The 17757-nt window shown below is 37.7% G+C and overlaps 1 protein-coding gene across 5 annotated transcripts in view; it reads right to left on the bottom strand.

Moving 5' to 3' along the window:
- Nucleotides 1-17757, bottom strand: part of MROH1 (maestro heat like repeat family member 1) — a 204420-nt gene that overhangs the window by 74279 nt on the left and 112384 nt on the right. For all 5 annotated transcript variants that reach the window (XM_051971310.1, XM_051971306.1, XM_051971307.1 and 2 more), the window contains exons 11-21: nucleotides 15008-15121; nucleotides 13798-13871; nucleotides 13248-13370; nucleotides 10511-10621; nucleotides 6711-6855; nucleotides 6401-6441; nucleotides 5949-6090; nucleotides 5536-5588; nucleotides 2889-2996; nucleotides 1712-1831; nucleotides 612-734 (exon numbers count right to left, since the gene is read on the bottom strand). In XM_051971310.1, coding sequence (XP_051827270.1) covers nucleotides 612-734; nucleotides 1712-1831; nucleotides 2889-2996; nucleotides 5536-5588; nucleotides 5949-6090; nucleotides 6401-6441; nucleotides 6711-6855; nucleotides 10511-10621; nucleotides 13248-13370; nucleotides 13798-13871; nucleotides 15008-15121 — 1154 coding nt within the window. The remainder of the gene's footprint in view (nucleotides 1-611; nucleotides 735-1711; nucleotides 1832-2888; nucleotides 2997-5535; nucleotides 5589-5948; nucleotides 6091-6400; nucleotides 6442-6710; nucleotides 6856-10510; nucleotides 10622-13247; nucleotides 13371-13797; nucleotides 13872-15007; nucleotides 15122-17757) is intronic.

Below are 17757 nucleotides of genomic sequence, written 5' to 3' on the forward strand. Positions count from 1 at the left end.
GAAAGCCTAAGAAATCTCCACTGAGCACTCCTACCCTGCAAGGAAGGACAAGGGACCAAGAGTCAACAAATGTCTTCTCAGTGCTAGCAGCTGTTCTGGGTCTCAGGAAAAGTCTGTAATCTAATGGCATTGTCTCTAGTGAGGGCACTCCAAGGGTCCTTTACTCCCTCATTTTAACATTACTACAAGTCATGGAAAAAGCAGGATCTTCCCATCAAAGACCCTTCCTTCTCATTCCCCTGGAAAGTAACTGACATGCTGTGTTCCACTGTTTTTAGCTCCAAAAGAGCTAAAAAAAACAAAATAAAACACCGTGTCTAGCACATCTGCATGGACTAATCACTCTTTGTGACTCTTGCTGCATCAGTTTACACACACATATAAAAAGGGCACAAAATGGGCTTCACAAGTTAAGTATTAATGGGCTTCCCAAAAGCATGGGGCAAAAAGTGGCAAAACAATAGTTAGATCATATGTAGAAGATCTGGGAACACACAGGGATTCTGGGGACAGGAAACCAAGGCCAAGGCCTAGAGAAGCAAGATAAATTTTTCTCCCTCAATATTTATCACTCTTTCTAATTCATCTTCTGAGGAAGATTAACAACATACCTTAAAAATGTTAAATATGCCCACAGATTTCCTGAAGATGTCTGATTTCACAAAATCCTCCAACTTTATCAGGGTGTCATCTAGGTGATTGATGGCACAAATCCCAAAGCCACAAGCGAGCCCCTGAGGATAGCACATACATATAGCGTCAGGAGGAAAAGGTGCTTATTGTCCCATTATAGGCTTTCTGTCCAAGTTGACTAGCCCTGAAACATTCCCCTTGGCTCTTCCACTGAGGACTTCTGGGACTCCCTGCCATCAAGGGAAATAGCTGCTCTATATAATATCACCCAATGTAATATCTCTTCTAAGACTGAGTAATCCTTTTGAGAGCTCAGAAATGCTGTCTATGAGGTAATATGTCCTCTATAAATAGCTTCTCCAAAGGAAATACAATAATAGCAGCTGTCAGGAGTAACTCATTAACTCTCCAAGATTCCTCTTAGCAGCTCATAGGGATATCCACTAGCTTAAAAAGAATGGGGTTTTATAGGAACAACACACACTTGCCTTGAAGGAATCTGACCAAAGAGATGGGAGGAGGAGAAAATGTGAAAGAGATAGTAATGTATCTTGTACTCTTAGGATAAGCAAATTTTGTATATACTTCCTCTATTATCAACTAGAAAAGGATCTTACCTTTTCTTTTTTTTTAATTATGGAAAGAAAATGAGTAGTTACTCAGTAAAGAAAGAACTCGAAGTTCTCTTCTGATCATACCAGCTCAGAGGTGAGGTAGGGTCCTGAGTGATTACAATCCTGGGTATTTTTCTGCAAATTTTCTAAGTACAAAATGCCACTCTTAGTTTCTTCACTTGTTATCTAACAGGTTAACTCTTCAAAAAGAGTTAGGGGGAATGTAATATTAGGAGATTTAAAAAAAATTGAGCCTGGGAATGTGGCAATGAAATTTATTATTTCATGCTAATCATCCTTAATTTTAACATAGACAATCTTGAAAGATAGTATAGGGAATAGATACACAAATACTTATTGTCTGATTGAGGAAAAACAGGGATAATAATACAAGGGCTGGCTTAAATAAAGATATTTTTGGCTTCTAGAGACTTAAAAAAAAAAAAAAGAAAAAGTCCCAATACCTCCCTTTCAGCTTCTTCTTGGTACCGTGCTGTCTCGAGCAGTTCCTGAAGATGTTTTCTCACTATCTCCTTATTTGAAGCAGCTCCCAATGTAGTTCCTATGCATTTATACAGGAAGTTCTGGAAACAAAACATGAGAATGCTTAAATTACAGTCATCATAACTTCAATATAGCCCTTTTCTAGAAAAGGGAAATAAGACCTCAGCTGAGGTTTCACACAGTCAGGAACATTGCCTTATCAGAAGTGGACTCAAGCTTTTCTCTATCCTGTAGCTCATGCCAGCTCTAGGATGGAGAAGACAGGCCTGATTTAGCACTTGAGAAGGTAAGGGTTTGCAGTCTCCTGTACTTAAGCTTTTTGAATATAAAGGAAAGAGAAGAGGATGAAGAGGGAAAGAATGAAATGAGAGAGAGAGAGAGAAAGAGACAGAGACAGAGAGACAGAGAGACAGAGAGACAGAGACAGAGAGAGAGACCAAAGAAACAATCTCCTGAAGGCAGTTAAGAGAAGAAACTGGTTCTCTGGGAAGGTGAGGTTCTCAGGAAGACCTATATGATTTAGAGAGAACCGTTTACAAATTGTGACAGAACCACTGGGATTTATAAATCTCTGCACTACACTACAAGAGAATGTCAGTCAAGTTTCACACAAAACAAATGTACAGGACAGGAAGAATATGAATCAAGAAACAAAAGAAACATCGTACATCGGACCCATTTTAAGTAATATGGTCTAGTCAATAGCATGGGACCTGCAGTAGATTTTTCTGTGGACTAGACTTCAGCCCTAGGTTTGCTTCTAGAAATACAGAGTTTATCATAAAAGTTAGTTCAAAGGATCCAGTGATTAACTGAGAATCAGTGCCAAATGACATAAACAGAATAACCCCATATGTTAAATCATCAAGGTTGTGGCTACTGGGTTTGTGAGACAGGAATATTTATAGTGCTTAGGATTGCAAACTTAATTCACTGTTGTCTTCCTGACCTCAGAACATTTCCTCTTGTAAGATGGTCTTTCCCCATCCTACCTTCATGTCAGGGAGGTTTGATGAAGAAAATTGGCAAGGAGTTTGGACTTTTTTTTCAGGAGTCCATTCTTCCTTCCCACCCCCTCTTACTAAACAGTGTGTACACTAGAAACAGCAAGATGCAATAGAAATAGCAAAAACAGACCTTCTCCAGAGGCGATCCATTATAGCAATTCAGCTGTTTACACATCTCCAAACTCAGCTGGCAAATCCATGTATTATCAGAAACAACCATGAGGGTATCCCGGAGGAACTGCAAGCATATAATAGACACCAGTGCAAACTTCTTGGGGAGCAATAAAGCCAGAATATCTTTTCACTCTCAAAGACCACTCCCCACATTCAATCATGGCAGCTGATATCATTAGTCCTTTGTCATAGGGAATTTGCAAAACTCACAAGAATTTTCCCTGAGTTATCTGTCTTCAGATTCCCTGAAATATTAGAAAATGCTCAGTATGATAGTACTGGTTGCCCTGCACTAAGGGTTGAAGGTACAAAAAGAGTCAAAAGACATCCCCTGTCCTCAAGGAGCTTGCGATCTAATTAAGGGGACAATATGTGAAAAATATATACAAAGGCAGAGATATACAGGATAGATAGGAAATAATTAAAGGAGGGAAAGCACTAGAATTAAGAGTTTTCTTATAGAAAGTAGAATTTTTAGTTGGGAAGCTAGGGAAATCAGTAATCAAAGTGAAGGAGGGAGAACATTCCAGGCTAGAGGGACAGCCAGAGAAAATGATCAGAATTCAGAGAGGGAGTATCTCATTCATGACACAGTCAGGAGGCTAATGTTATTCCTCTCGAACCAATCCTCAACCTAAACCCCAGGAGCTGCCTAAACCTGCACAAAAGGTGGACCCTTATGTACTTATGAGGAAAGCCTCAAATAAATACCAAAAATAAATGAATTAAGTAAATGAATAAATAGATAAATAAAAGTTAAGTACCAAGATGAGCTCATAAATTGCCCTCTCTAAATTCTTCACATCTCCAAAAGTAAACTTCCTCTAGTGCCACTGTTAACCTCAAAATGATCTCTGGCCAAGGTATGTTGTTCTTGGAAGTTGGCAAGATGGAAGAAATAGGGGAAGGTAACATAATAACACCTAGTGCAGCTAGCTGATCCTCTCCAAGCTCATCTTTTCAGATGTGCCTAGAAGCATTTCCTCAACTGGCTACCAGTTTGAGACTTATCTGACTTTTCCATCAGACCTCCACATACCTTTCCTGTCTCTCTGCCTCCTACCTGATTTTAGTTTCCTTTTGTGTACTCCTGCTGGTGCTCAGTCATTTCAGTGATGTCTAACTCTGTGACTCTATTGGGGGTTTTCTTGGCAGAGATACAGGAGTGATTTGTCATATTTTTCTCCAGCTCATTTTACAGATGAGGAAACTGAGGTAAACAGGGCTAAGTGATTTGTCCAGGATCACACAAATGCATTAAGTGTCTGAGGCCAAATGAGTCTTCCCGACTCCAGGCCTGGCATTCTATTCACTACAAGTCATATGTATACAATCTTCCCCCATTAAAATATAAGCTCCTTGAGGACAGAGTGTCTTTTTTACATTTGTATTCCAGGAATTAGCACAGTGCCTATTATATCACAGATGCTTAATAAGCATTTATTAATTAATTGACTATCTTCCCCTACTTCAGGGATCAAGAAGTAGTCATCTGTCCAGTGTCACAGAGCATGTTAGGGTCCCTTACTCTGAGATCAGCCTACCATATGAGATTAGTCTCTCTTCAGACTCTTTTCCAGGTCAACTGGGACTGGGGTGGTAGAATTTTAGTCCTCTGGCCTGTTTACCTCCCTTGTAAGAAGGATTCGGTATACCTTAATTCCTTCTTCTAAATCAATCTGAACTGATTTCTTCCCAATAACTGGTCTTGCTGACTAATACAGACTCTCCATTTAGGATAAGGGGGAAAGTAAAGGAACAGAGCAATTTATCCTACAAGAGGATAGCAAACTCATCCCTGGACCCATTAACTCTACCCCCATGAATAAAGATGTCTGGATTCCAATAGACTTGGAATGGAAAATGTCATCCACAACAAGAGAGAGAACTATGGAGACTGAAATGTGGATAAAACATATAATTTTCTTTTTTTTTTTTTTTTTGGTTTGCTTTTTCTTTCACTTATTTTGTCCCCTCCTTTGGTCCAATTTTTCTTGTACAACATGACAAATATGAAAATATGTTTACAAGTATATACATGTATAACCTATATCATACTGTTTGCTTCTTGAGGAGGAGAAGATAAGGAAATATAGGGAGAAAAAATTTGAAACACTAAATTTTGCAAAAATAGGTATTGAAAACTATCTTTACATGTAATTGGAAAAATAAAATACTACTGAAAAAATGAAAAAGATGTCTGGGTAGCTGGGTATCATAGCTACTCTCTATCACTATTCAGTTTCCCTACTGAACAGTTCCTCTTGGCTTATGCCTGACATAATTCATATTCATTACAGTGCTTTAAAGTTTATAAATAATTTTCTTCAAGACAACTCTGTGACATAAATAGTTCAAGTAATATTAACTTCCATTCTATGGATGAGGAAACAGATTTAACTAAGTCAAATGACTTGTCCACAGCCATACTACTGTCAGTTTTAACTAAGAGTTGAAGTTAAGATTTAAACTCTGGTCCTTTAACTCCCAAATATGATGTTTTTTCCACTATAGGATATTGTCTTTAAAAACTCTTCTTTCAGACAGTCTCCTTCTTCTCTTTTTCTATCAGAAAATATAAAGCATCTTTTCCCATTTCCTACCATTAGCAGCTTTTCTTCCCATTCCTTCTGAGAGAGGGTTTCATCATTGTGTTCTGAAATAATAATTCAGTTAAGACTGGCTGGAAGGATTGATCACAGCCATTCATAAACATAGACAGGTTCTCCCCTCAACCCAACCACCCAGCTCCTAGCTCATGCAGTACCTTCCAGGAGATCTAAAGAGAACTCAATAGCCAAATTCACCCTTCCCACTTGACTAGGATTTATTTAAAAATTATCAGTCCAAGGTACCAATTAGAGCACTGAATTGCTATTCAAAGACCTACTCCTTATGGAAATTCAGCTAACCTCCATAAAATATAGGCACTGCAGTGAATAAGTACAGTTCTCCCCTTACTGTCAGATTCTTTCCTCTTTTTCTCCTGCCCATCCTCTATCTATGGAAACTTTACCTTCTACATAACTTATTAAAGGGGGGATGGTCTTCTTCCAACGCTGACCCAATAATGGATGAATATTAAGGTGTAAAACATTCAGTAGCCGTAGGGAAGCTGCTCCTCTGCCCTCCCCCAAGTAAGGGTGTGAAGACACAATCTGTGAAGAAGAGATAAAAAATCAAAATCAGAAATTATAGCCTCTGAGCAAAAACTTGATGATAGATGCTCACAAATTTTCCTGGCTGGGATCTTAATTTCACATCCTAGGCAAACAAAGCTTGGCTTGGAAGAATATCAAGAGAAACAATGAGGAGGCATAAGGAACTTTTACTCTATAGCCTAATTTCCTTCAGAATCAGATGAGGTCTAGGACTGAAATCCACTAAGTCTATCTTCCTATCTTATCCAAAGAAAAGAAAACTGCCCAGTTCCCTTAGAAGCTTCAAAATTAGGCCACAAACACTTACCAAGAGTCTTGTAGTTAAAGCAAAGGGAGATGGAAGGTTTACTAAAAAAAGGGAATAAACACAAAAACATTCACTTAACTAAACATCAATTCCAACACCTCCTCCCTTCTTGCTTCTTCCCCCTTTTCCTCAATTGCTTAGCACAACACTTGGGACATAAGGGCTTAATAAATGCTCATTTCCTTCTTTCCTCCCCATTCTGTACCTCGGCGGGGGGGGTGGGGGGGGGGGGAAGAGAAGTGTTCCCCCTATGATTAGACATGCCCAAAATTTATAAGCAGTTTAATTCTATGAGCTGAGGTGTACAAACCATTTGAATCATACTGAATGAGGAATGAATTCTCCCCTTCCTCCTGTCTCTTCATTGCTAGATGCATCAGACTTTTGCAGAGTGGTGTCAGGGCATTAGTGAACTGGACAGGAATTAAGAATTCCAGAAGATATGGCCAAAGAACCTGCATAAAGAAAGAATAGCCAGGTAAAACAGCATCCTTCCCAAAGAAGCAGCCTGTTATGGATTCTTTGTATAATTTTGCCTTTGACATTGCCATATGGCTTTATCCTGCACTTGACAAAACAGATTTAGGCATTCATAACCCATTACAGCTGAAGTTTTTATAGTCAATGGCCAACAGATAAAAAAAATTTTTTTTCAATTATTTCAGTTCACTCAAGTTCTTTTTTTTTTTTTTTTTTTTTTTTAGTAATAACTTTTTATTGACAGAATCCATGCCAGGGTAATTTTTTTACAACATTATCCCTTGCACTCGTTTCTGTTCCTATTTTTCCCCTCTCTCCCTCTACCCACTCCCCTAGATGGCAAGCAGTCCTATATATGTTAAATATGTTGCAGTATATCCTAGATACAATATATGTTTACAGAACCAAACAGTTCTCTTCCAACAGATAAAATTTTAAAAATAAGCACTATCATCTAACTTAGGACTCAGAATTATTTCATTATAGCCAATTATTACACACTACTGTATAAAGCTAGAAAAAAATCATGAACTCTATCTGACAAGCAAAAAAAAAAAAAAAAAAAAAAAAAAAAAAGGCCAAAATCTTAAGAGGAAAAAAGTGGGGAAAGAAAAGGGACCAGATCTCAAGCTATAATCTCAAGTAGTAATCATCAAAATGATTTGGTACTTGAAGTCTACCAGTGAAAAGATTAAGTATACAACATTCTGAAGCAAACAACTCAAATAATTTATTGTTTGATAAATCCCAAGGTCTCACTTCTAAAACTTTAATTTCTAACTCACTTCTAAAATTAAAACTTAAAAAACCGCTTAGAATCCTGTGAAGCAGTCTGGCAGAAACTAAGTACAGAACGACAATCTCACACTATATACCAAGATAAGCTTAAAAGGAGTACATGACTTAGACATAAAGGGATACAGATATATGATAAACAACTTAGAAGAGCAGGTATAATTATCTTGCAAATCTGTGAATAGGGGAACTCAAGAAGAGAGATCAACAAAAATTGGAGGGTTAATTTTGATTTCATAAAATTAAAAAATTATTTGTACACAAATAAAGGCATTGCAACTGAAATTGGAATAGAAATAGGTGAAAATAACTCTGGAAAAAAAATCTTTGAAGCAAGTTTCTCTGATGAAGGTTTCATTTCCAAGATAAAGGACCAATTCAAATTTATAAGAATAAAAACTATTACTCAATTCATAATTGGTCAAGGATGTGACTAGATAGTTTTCAGAGAAAGAAATCCAAATTTTCAACAGGAATTTGAGAAACTTTGTCAAATTCCTACTCAGAGAAATACAAATTAAAGCAACTCTGAAAGCAGATATTATTAATCCCCTGTTGCTGGAGCATGGTACATCCATTCCAAAAGACAATTTGGAACAATCACCCAAAAGTTACTAAACTGCATTCCATTTGACCCAGCTATATCGTGGTAAGCCTATGTTACATATCCCAAAGGGATCAAAGAAAGAGAAAAAGGATTCATATGTACCAAAAAAATATAGCAGCTCTGGGAAAGAACTGGAAACAAAGGGGAATATTCATTAACTGGGTAATGGCTGAACAAATTATAGCATTTAAAAGTAATGTAATACTATTGTAATATAAAAAATGACAAAAGGAATTGTAACTCAGAGAAAATTGGGAAGACTTCTATGAAATGATGTAGAGAAAAGTGAGTACTAGAAGAATTTTTTTCCTCTTTTGTGCTGATTCTTTTTTAAAATTTATTTTTTAATATAATATTATTATTTTTTCCATTATATGCATACATATTCATACAATTATCTTGCTGCACAAGAAAAATCAAATCAAACAGGAAAAAAATGAGAAAGAAAATAAAATGTAAGCAAACAAAAAGAGTGAAAATGCTATGCTGTGAACCACACTCAGTTCCTACATTCCTCTCTCTGGATGTAGATGGCTCTCTTCATCACAAAATCATTGGAACTGGTCTGAATCATAGAAGAATTTATATGAAGATACTAAATTTAAATAGAAAAACACCAATCTCCTTGAAAGAGAAGTGATAGACTGAAGATACAGAGTAAGACATATATTTGTGTTCTGGGAAGACTAGTCCCTTTGGGGTGAAGGCTGATGAGCCCCTTACAGGACTGCTTTCCCCCTTGGTGTCCACCTGATCCACCTAACTCTCCCATGGAGTTCCAAGAAGCTGCCACATGCATAGTGGCCACACTCCAATAAACTGTTCAGCAGATGGGCTACCCCAGGGGAGGGTAACCAAGGGTTCTCAAACCCTGTGGTGGGTGAGGGGATGTCTATTTCAGGCATGTAAAGACTTCCCCTGGTGGAACAGGCAGATGATTTAGTATCTTTATACTACCAAGCCCTCCTCCAAGAATGTCTAGTTTTTTACCCAAAGAAGTCTGATTCACTGACTCTAACACTGCAGGTCAAATGCAGGTCTTAGTCACAGGACGGGAGGTTATTGCTAGCCCTTCACTCCTGATTTCCAACAAATTGTGTTGTCCCCTTCCCCATGATAATGATACTAGATCAAATTCCCTGGTGTCCACTTGCATCCTTCAAGAATAGCATATTTCTTTGAGGCAACTATAGAACAATGCAGAAGAAATTATGACTATGATAAATACAGAGAAGAATGGAGAGGTTTACATAAAATAAAGTTAAGGAGCCAGAACTAGGAAAATAATATACACAATAGCTACAATAATGAAAATGAAACCACACAACACTTTCAAATACATCTTATAAAATTATATTGACCTAGCTTAGCCCCAAAGAAGAGATATAAGAATGCATCTCCCTCCATTTTTTTTTATAGAGGTAGGGACTATGGTGTGGAACCTTGAATATTATGTTGGACTTGATGTCTTTCCCTTTTTAAAAAATTTTCATTTTAAGGGATGGCACTGTGGGAGAGGAAGAAACATTGTATTAAGAAATATAGGTGATATTAATTACAAAAAATACCAAAGAAAAAGCAAAAAAGGCTTCTAGCATTTTGAAATGAGCTCCTGGGGAGAAATTAGGAAGGCTCCCAGATAAAAATCATAGCAAAGATGAGCAAGCGTGGATGAGCTGCAATCACAGGATCATAAATATAGAACTGGAAGAAACATTAAGCCATTTAATAATACAAACTCCTTGTTCTACAGATGAGAAAACATTCCCAGTGAGGTTAAGGAACTTTCCAGAGGTCACAAAGTGAAATGTCAAAGACAGAATCTGAACCCAGCTCACTGCTGTAGTCACTGGATCACACATCTAAGACTAGAAGCTAGATTTCCCCAGCTGAAAAAACTGAGACTCAGAGAGATCCATGACATGTCCAAGGTCTCAGAGAAACAGTAAATCAGCAAACCAGGATTGAGTTCAAATCTAGCCAAATCTAGCCTACTCTCATTCATACTTTGACCATTTCTTGCCTAGATTCCTGTAATAACAAGCTCAATGGCCTTCTGAGCTCCAGCCCACTCTGACTAATCAATTTATCCTTCCAAGTTTACAAAGAACCTTCCTAAGCAGTGGGGAGGGCATGTCAGTGACTGTGTGCTAGACACCGATTCTTTAATGGTAGCGGTGTTATGGAATCCATTTATATAAAGAAACAAAGGGACTTGGGACACTTACATCATTCATCCTGTCCACAGTAGTGCTGATGAGATAAAGTGTATTGATGCTGATAGTCCGGACACTGTCACTTGCGAAGAAATCTTCAGTTTCTATAAACTGCCTCTTAGACTATTCCAAGAAAGAAGAATATAAGCTCCTGTTTGATACCCCATATTTACATGTTACCCCCACTCAATAAACTCCAGTTGTTTACTGTTGTCTACAGGATCAGATATGAAGCGTTCTGTCACCCAAAGTTCTTCATAATCTAATTCCCTCCACCCCTTGCAGTCTTATTACATTTCACACCCCTAATGACACTGGCCCCCTTGTTGGTCTACAAACAACATATTAAATCACTTCTCAGTTCTGGGCATTTTCTCTGTCTTCCATGCCTGGAATGTTCTTCCTCTTCAGTTCTGCCTTCTGGCTTCCCTGATTTCCTTTAAGTCTCAGCTAAAACTCCTTCTTTTACAGGAAGCCTTTTCCAATCCCTTGAAATTCTAGTGCCTTCCCTTTTTTAGTTATCTCTTATTTATCATTTATATAATTTTCTTTTTATTTGTTTATTCACTTTCTCTCTTATTATACTGGGAATGACCTGAGGTCAGGAACTGTCATTTACCTCTTTTTTGTATCCTGAGCATTTAGCATGGAGTCTGGCACAGATGAAGCACCTAATAGATGTTTACTGAAAAAAATGCTTGGTTGCCGACCTTTTCTCAGTGCCAACAAAGGAACTTGGGTAGAGCACACTATACATGTTGGCTACTAAATTCACTAGTAATAATTCTTCTTCCACACCTGAAGACCCATAAAAATGAAGCTTTTTATGTAAAAAACTGCTCAGCAAAAACTACTCTAAAACCTTACTTCTAGTTCTGGGCTCAAAAACCCAAACTCAATTTCAAAAATCTCTATTTTGTATGTAAAATGAATAAGTTAAAAATATTCTAATGTCTATTTAAACTACATTATGATCTTTTAATAGATTTAAAAAGCAGGGCAAGCAGATATGAGCAGAAGGGAAAGGGATTATGGAAAGAATATCTCTAGATTTTGAGAAAGAGTACTAGGGGTACCAAATATCATTTGATCTTGTATTTAATAACTATCTTATATTTTATATATGTAGATAGATATAGATATATATGTATAAATATCTATGTTTCACATTTGTGTCATATATGTTTTTATATATCTCCCTCATTAGAATGTAAGCTCTCTGTGAGTAGGGATTGTTTCACTCTTTGTACTTGTTATTTCCATCACCTGGCACACAGTAGGCATTTAATTATTTATCGATTAATGAAGGGTGAGGGATTAGATAATATGTACCTTTGAAAATTTAATGGAAAAAATGAACTTTGTTCAAGAAATCAGAAAAGTTTCTCCATGCCAGGGAATACTTACCAGAAGGGCAAGTACTTAGAGAAGTGGTTGTTATAAGCAGGATCAAAATCTTCCCTGACAAGTAGACAATGAGCCAGAACAGCGAAACATAAGGCCAGAGTTAAGGATAATCCTTAACATGGTTCTGGGTTTAACAATCTAAGCATAAAACTCAATAAAAGTAAAGCTGAGCAATACACAGGGCCTTAAATTATAGTGTGGAGTATGAATTATTTTTTATTTTAATTTTGATACACTGAGTAGGACTTTGTTTTTACATGGAGATTAAGTGTTTACTCACTACACATAGAATATTTAATAAAAATGTTTTTATTTTTACCTTTTTATTTATTTATTTGCTGAGACAATGGGGGTTAAGTGACTTGTCCAGGGTCACACAGCCAGGAAGTGTTAAGTGCTGAGACCAGATTTGAACTCAGGTCCTCCTGACTTCAGGGCTGGTACTCTATCCTTGTGCCATCTAGCTGCCCCACAAATGTTTTATTTTTAAAAACTCAAGTGGTGTATGCACATTTTATTTCTTTTTTTCATGGATCCTATCCATCACTCACCAGGCTAACACTACTGTTAAGCTAACAAAGCTTCCTCAAAGTGGAAAATTACAGTCCCTTTACTCCTATCCTATACATATGCTACTGAATAAAGAGGGATAAATTTATGTTACACAACCTCAACTGTGTCTGAACTGCTGCTAGACAATCTTATTTTACCTCCCTTATCAACTCACTTTCCCACTCTCCATAGGAGCTCCTCCAAATATTTTTATTCTTCCTCAAATGTCCCATCGGTCTCTCTCCTCCTGCTCTCAGGGAAGAAACTTGCCTCATATTTTACAGAAAAGACTGAGGCTATTCAACCATGACTTCCTCTTCTCTCTTCTTGCTCATTTCCTATCACTCAGATTCCTTCTACCAACTTCTCCTTCACCTATTTCACATGATGAGGTGACCTTACTCTACACCAAGGCTATTTGTTCAAGTGATCCCATTTTATCCCTTCTCTTCCAACAGAATGCTCCCTCTGTCATCACCTTTCTAATATAATTCAGAGCCAAGATCATTAGTAATATGAACTATGGTCAGAATACAAGGTGATAGGATGTAAATAATTAGATATCAAGATTCATTGGGACTTTTTTCCTTTTTAAGCTAATTATGTTAAAAAAAAAAAAAAAAAAAAAAAAAAACAACCCACCAACTCAACTTAAACCATGAACTTGGATCTCTACAGGTTTTTTCTCTGCCTATGAGGGCCCAAGTGAAATTACAGTTAAGAGTTTTGTGCCAGATTGGCTTCTTAGTTTTTCCAGGCCACAGGCCCTTGTTGTTGAATCCCCCCTTACCATTGGTTCTGGTGGCAGGGCACACTGTCGAAGGATATATTCTATCATCATCTCACCCCCAGGCTGCTCCAGATAACCATGGTGGGCCATGGCACTGATTACCTGCACCACAGCCCTCTTTACCTAGGCAGGAGAAAATCAAGATAAGATCCTCAGGCAGCCCCACAGAGAGCCTGGGGCTCTCTTTTTGAAAGACCAAAGACAAATGGCCCCAGCCAGCCAGCCACAGACAGAGCCGCTGAGCCACGGCTCCAAGTTCTGCTGGAGGTGTCCCTGAGATGAGGCCCCAGGACCCGCAGCACAGGAGCCTCCCGTCACTAAGCTGAAAGGAGAGGCAGACGCCACGTGCACTAAGGGAAAGCCGCACTGTCCACACCAAGCTCACTCCTATCGTGGCTGTACTTTGTCATTCTCTGAACAGGATTAGGCTCCAAGAGGAGCAAGCCCAGGCTAGTTGCAGCTGAGCTGTTGCCTGGGAAAGTATCTATAGCAGTCATTATCCAATCCCACATCTGTCTGACTCCCTGGGTAGGGAAGCCACTCTACTTACCTTGCTGTTAGTATCCAGCAGAGGAAGCTTCATGGATGACAGAATAAATGGCTTCTTTATCTCCATCTGAACAGCTGAAAGAGACAAAGTGTGGCCTGGCTTCCTGGTCTCAGCCTTCAGATTTAAGCCTAAACCTTCCCCACTCTCCTACTCACTCAAATCCTCCCTAAAACAAGCACAGGACAGAAGGATAGGTCCGAACAATCCCTTGAATCCCCAGCCTATCAAGTCTTTTCTATGTCACTCTGGCCCTCTTTGGTCTATCACTTTGTTTTTGGTCCTAAAGTTTTGGCCACAGTAGAGAAAGAGAAGATTCATTCTCTGTCTTTTAGATGCTATAAAGAATTTTTATTTGCTGCTTTTGTCCCCTCAAGCACTTCTATGCCCAAGGAGGCCAGAAAGACATACTTAAGATATATACTGAGTGTGGGGAGCATGAGAAGGAACAGAGCTGGTCCCCGCTCCCACCCCTATCCCTTCAGATTTACTCATTCTGAAGAGTTAAATATCAAGAGAGCTGAGATAAGCAAGGTCACAAGTATGCAGAAGATCTACTAATCATACACTACTTAACAAAGGAAGCTACTCTTTTTTACATTTCCTAGATGCCATTTTGCCCAATCCACTAATTCAGATATAGTCTTATATTTTATTTAGAGAGATATTTGGGAGTCACCTTTTCCAAAGAAACAAGGCCCTATGAAATCTTCTAAAATAAAGGACCAGGGAGAAGGAACTGTGATAGAGAATCAGGGACCTCAAATCTCACCTAGTCTAACTTCCAAATTAAATAGCCCCTCAGGGTGAAATCAAGCCCTGAGGGGGAGAAGCAGCTTGCCCAAGATAATATAGTAAATTGCAGAGCCAGGATTAGAATCCAGGTCTTCCAATTCTCAGCCCAGGCCTCTGCTCCAAATTTTCCCACTTACTCTGCACTGTCAATTCCAGAGGGATAGGAATGGCATGCATTACTGGAATCTACAGATAATTCAAATTTTAGCCAACAGACAGTCTCTTCCATCATCAAAGTAGTTACCTTACATTAAGAAGATTTACTGTAATATATCTTCCAGGGTACTAGGGAACAGTGAAATAGCTGAAGTAAGATAAAAGAGTAGGAAGATCCCTGTACACTTCCATAAACTGCTTCCCCTTATCAAATGTCAAAACCACTGAACAATATGGTCAGTACATGTAGGAAGTTACTTACAGGCTGAGTTGATGATCTGCCTCATGATATGCAGTGTCCCCACTCGAATTCTCTCATTGCTGTTTTCTAGCTTGGGAAGCAAGAAGGCTAAAAGGCGGTCAGGAAAAGAGCAGGCTACAAGACAAGATAATCAATGTGGTTAATCAGTCCAAGGATCCATTAAAGGACAGATTCAAGAGACAGTATAAGACATCTCCTGCAATTAAGAACCAAAGCATGAGTCTTTTACAGGGCTCAGGCTGCACATTCCAAGGATAGGTAAGTGATCTGTCTAGTGCCAATTGCTCTACTGAACAAGCTCAACAAAAGCAGTTGGAAACGAACTTTTTCTTCACTATCTTACATATTTTTCTTTTCTTCTTTCTCTTCTTCACATGCCTTATATATTTACCATTCCATTTAATATCATCAGCACTTAATGAGGCCATATTTCTAAGTGGCATAGTGGATATAGAGCTGGCCATGAAGTATGAAAGACATGAGTGTTAAGTTTCACTTCTGTCAGAAACATGGGGGCTGTGTGTCTCTGAACAGGTCCCTTTATCTCTCAATGTTCTAGGTAACACAAAGACTATGGGGTAGCAGAGAAAATGCTGACTTGCACTGATAGAAGAAATTTTCTTATTTGCTTTTCTAGAAAAAAAAAAAAGCTTTCTAGCTTTTTTAATAAAATAAAAATAAATAAAAAAGAATAGCTTAAAAAAAATCTTTCATCATTCTCTTGGTGATCCTATCAGTACCCATAGTTTAAACAATCATCTCTATGCAAATGACTTTCAAATCTATGTATTTGTATATCATTAGCACATTTCAACAAATGCTTGGTGAATGAGATTACTGATGACAGAGGATCCCATAAAGTCTTAGTGCAGTTCTAAATTTCAATAACTTCAGAAGAATAAATGCTACAAACTTCTAAAAGCCACTTGAAACATTTAAAAATTTTTAAATACAAATATATTTGATTTAAATTCAACAAAACTCTTTCTTATGTCACAAATGCATCATTTTAGTCAATTTTTGAACTCTGTAAAAACTTTTATCACCCTGATAGAGATTGAAAGATTGCATTTGCAATGATCTCATCCAAAGATCAAGTTTTAGTTACACCACGATAATTCTGATGTGATCCCACATGAAAAAGTCTAATAGGGACAGATCAGATGATGAAAGGGCAAGTAAAAGGATCTCTTATATCAATCTTCTCCACTGAGAAATTTATCTCCAGAAATTATCGCACCCACAATCCAAAATGATAGAATGCCATCTTGTTCAAATTAAAATTTTATTATGTCAAATTTACAAAACTAGATAAGTATAAAAGATACCGTATGACCACAAATGGAAAAGGAAATGGGCTGATCTGTAGTTAAATCAGGTAACAGATGGCTCAAGTACTACACTTGTGGCCTATAAATATTAGAAGTACCACCTAATTCCTGGTTCTTCTAGAAGCCTTCAAGAAGTTAGTGGCTCCTGCCTCTGATACTTATTAGCTGTGTGATCTTTTATAACTTTCTGAATTTGGAAATTGTTCTCTATGAGTCCATTAAAGATTTCAAGACTTCACATTACTCAAGTTGCATTTGGTATGAGTTATTCAATTGAACTAACATTTAGTTTGTTATTGAGCTACAAGACACTTTGTTGGACTCCTGGGAGGTGCCAAGATATAAAGAGAGAGAGAAAGAGAGAAAGATAGCATCTGCCCTCAAGAAATGTGCCATGCCATGAACAGTGCAATTTTTTTGGCTTATAATTGTGTGTATGCACATTTATTAAAACCTGTTTTTAGCTGAGATATCCATACTTCTCATTGCATCCTGGCCACTACCTATCTTGCCTAATTCTGAGTATCATGTCATTTACATATCTTGCACAAATAAGCTGGCTCTTTTTAAGTTGTGAAACTAAGATTCTGTGTTTTGAGCGAGAGAATTTGTCTGGAATGTGATAAAGGAATTAAAAACAAAAACAAAAAATGAATTCATCAACATTTCTTAACAGCTCTTTTGGGGGGAATTTTTTAGTCTCTACCTAATGTATGTCCCTGCTGAAAACCATGACGATTGCTTTTTCATATGGTTGATTTGGGGAGGGGACAGGGAGAGATGGAAAGATTATCTTTAGTGTCTCCATGCTGAATCCTAGTACAGGCTGGAAATGTGCTTTGGTACAAGTAGAGGAGATTCTGTTAGTTTGTGAGAATCTATAATTAAGGTAAATTTCCATTTCTTACAAATATACCAGCATGTACTCATTACTATGTATCTTCATTATCTGCACATCTAAGCTCAGAGTACTCATGCATAGTTCATGCATAAAATTGACAACATTGTCACCAACAGCCATTTTTCCAACTTGGGGATCTTTTTGTCAGATTTTGTTGCAGTTAAAAAGCAAAGTGCCACTCAGTTTTTGCTATTGGAAGGAGTTAAACCAATCATTTAAAAAACAAAACAAAAATCTATACACCAAAAGGTCTGAATTTTGAAATGTGGAGACACCCTCACATACTAAAAACAAAGGGCGGAGAATTTAGTTAAACACACATTCTCCACCAGTCTTCCCCACTAACTAAAAAAAAAAAAATAACTCCCAACCCCAAACCAAACTCTTTGTTGGGGATATAGTGGCTTGTCAGGTCTGGTGGTGCATTTGCACAAAGACAAAATATACAGTGACAAAGGCATCATATTGTGAACTTTTTTGAGACACTGTGAAGTCAGTAATCTAGTTATTTTCAAAAA

This window comes from Antechinus flavipes, chromosome 1 (assembly GCF_016432865.1).
Source record: "Antechinus flavipes isolate AdamAnt ecotype Samford, QLD, Australia chromosome 1, AdamAnt_v2, whole genome shotgun sequence".
Classification (NCBI taxonomy): Eukaryota; Metazoa; Chordata; class Mammalia; order Dasyuromorphia; family Dasyuridae; genus Antechinus; species Antechinus flavipes.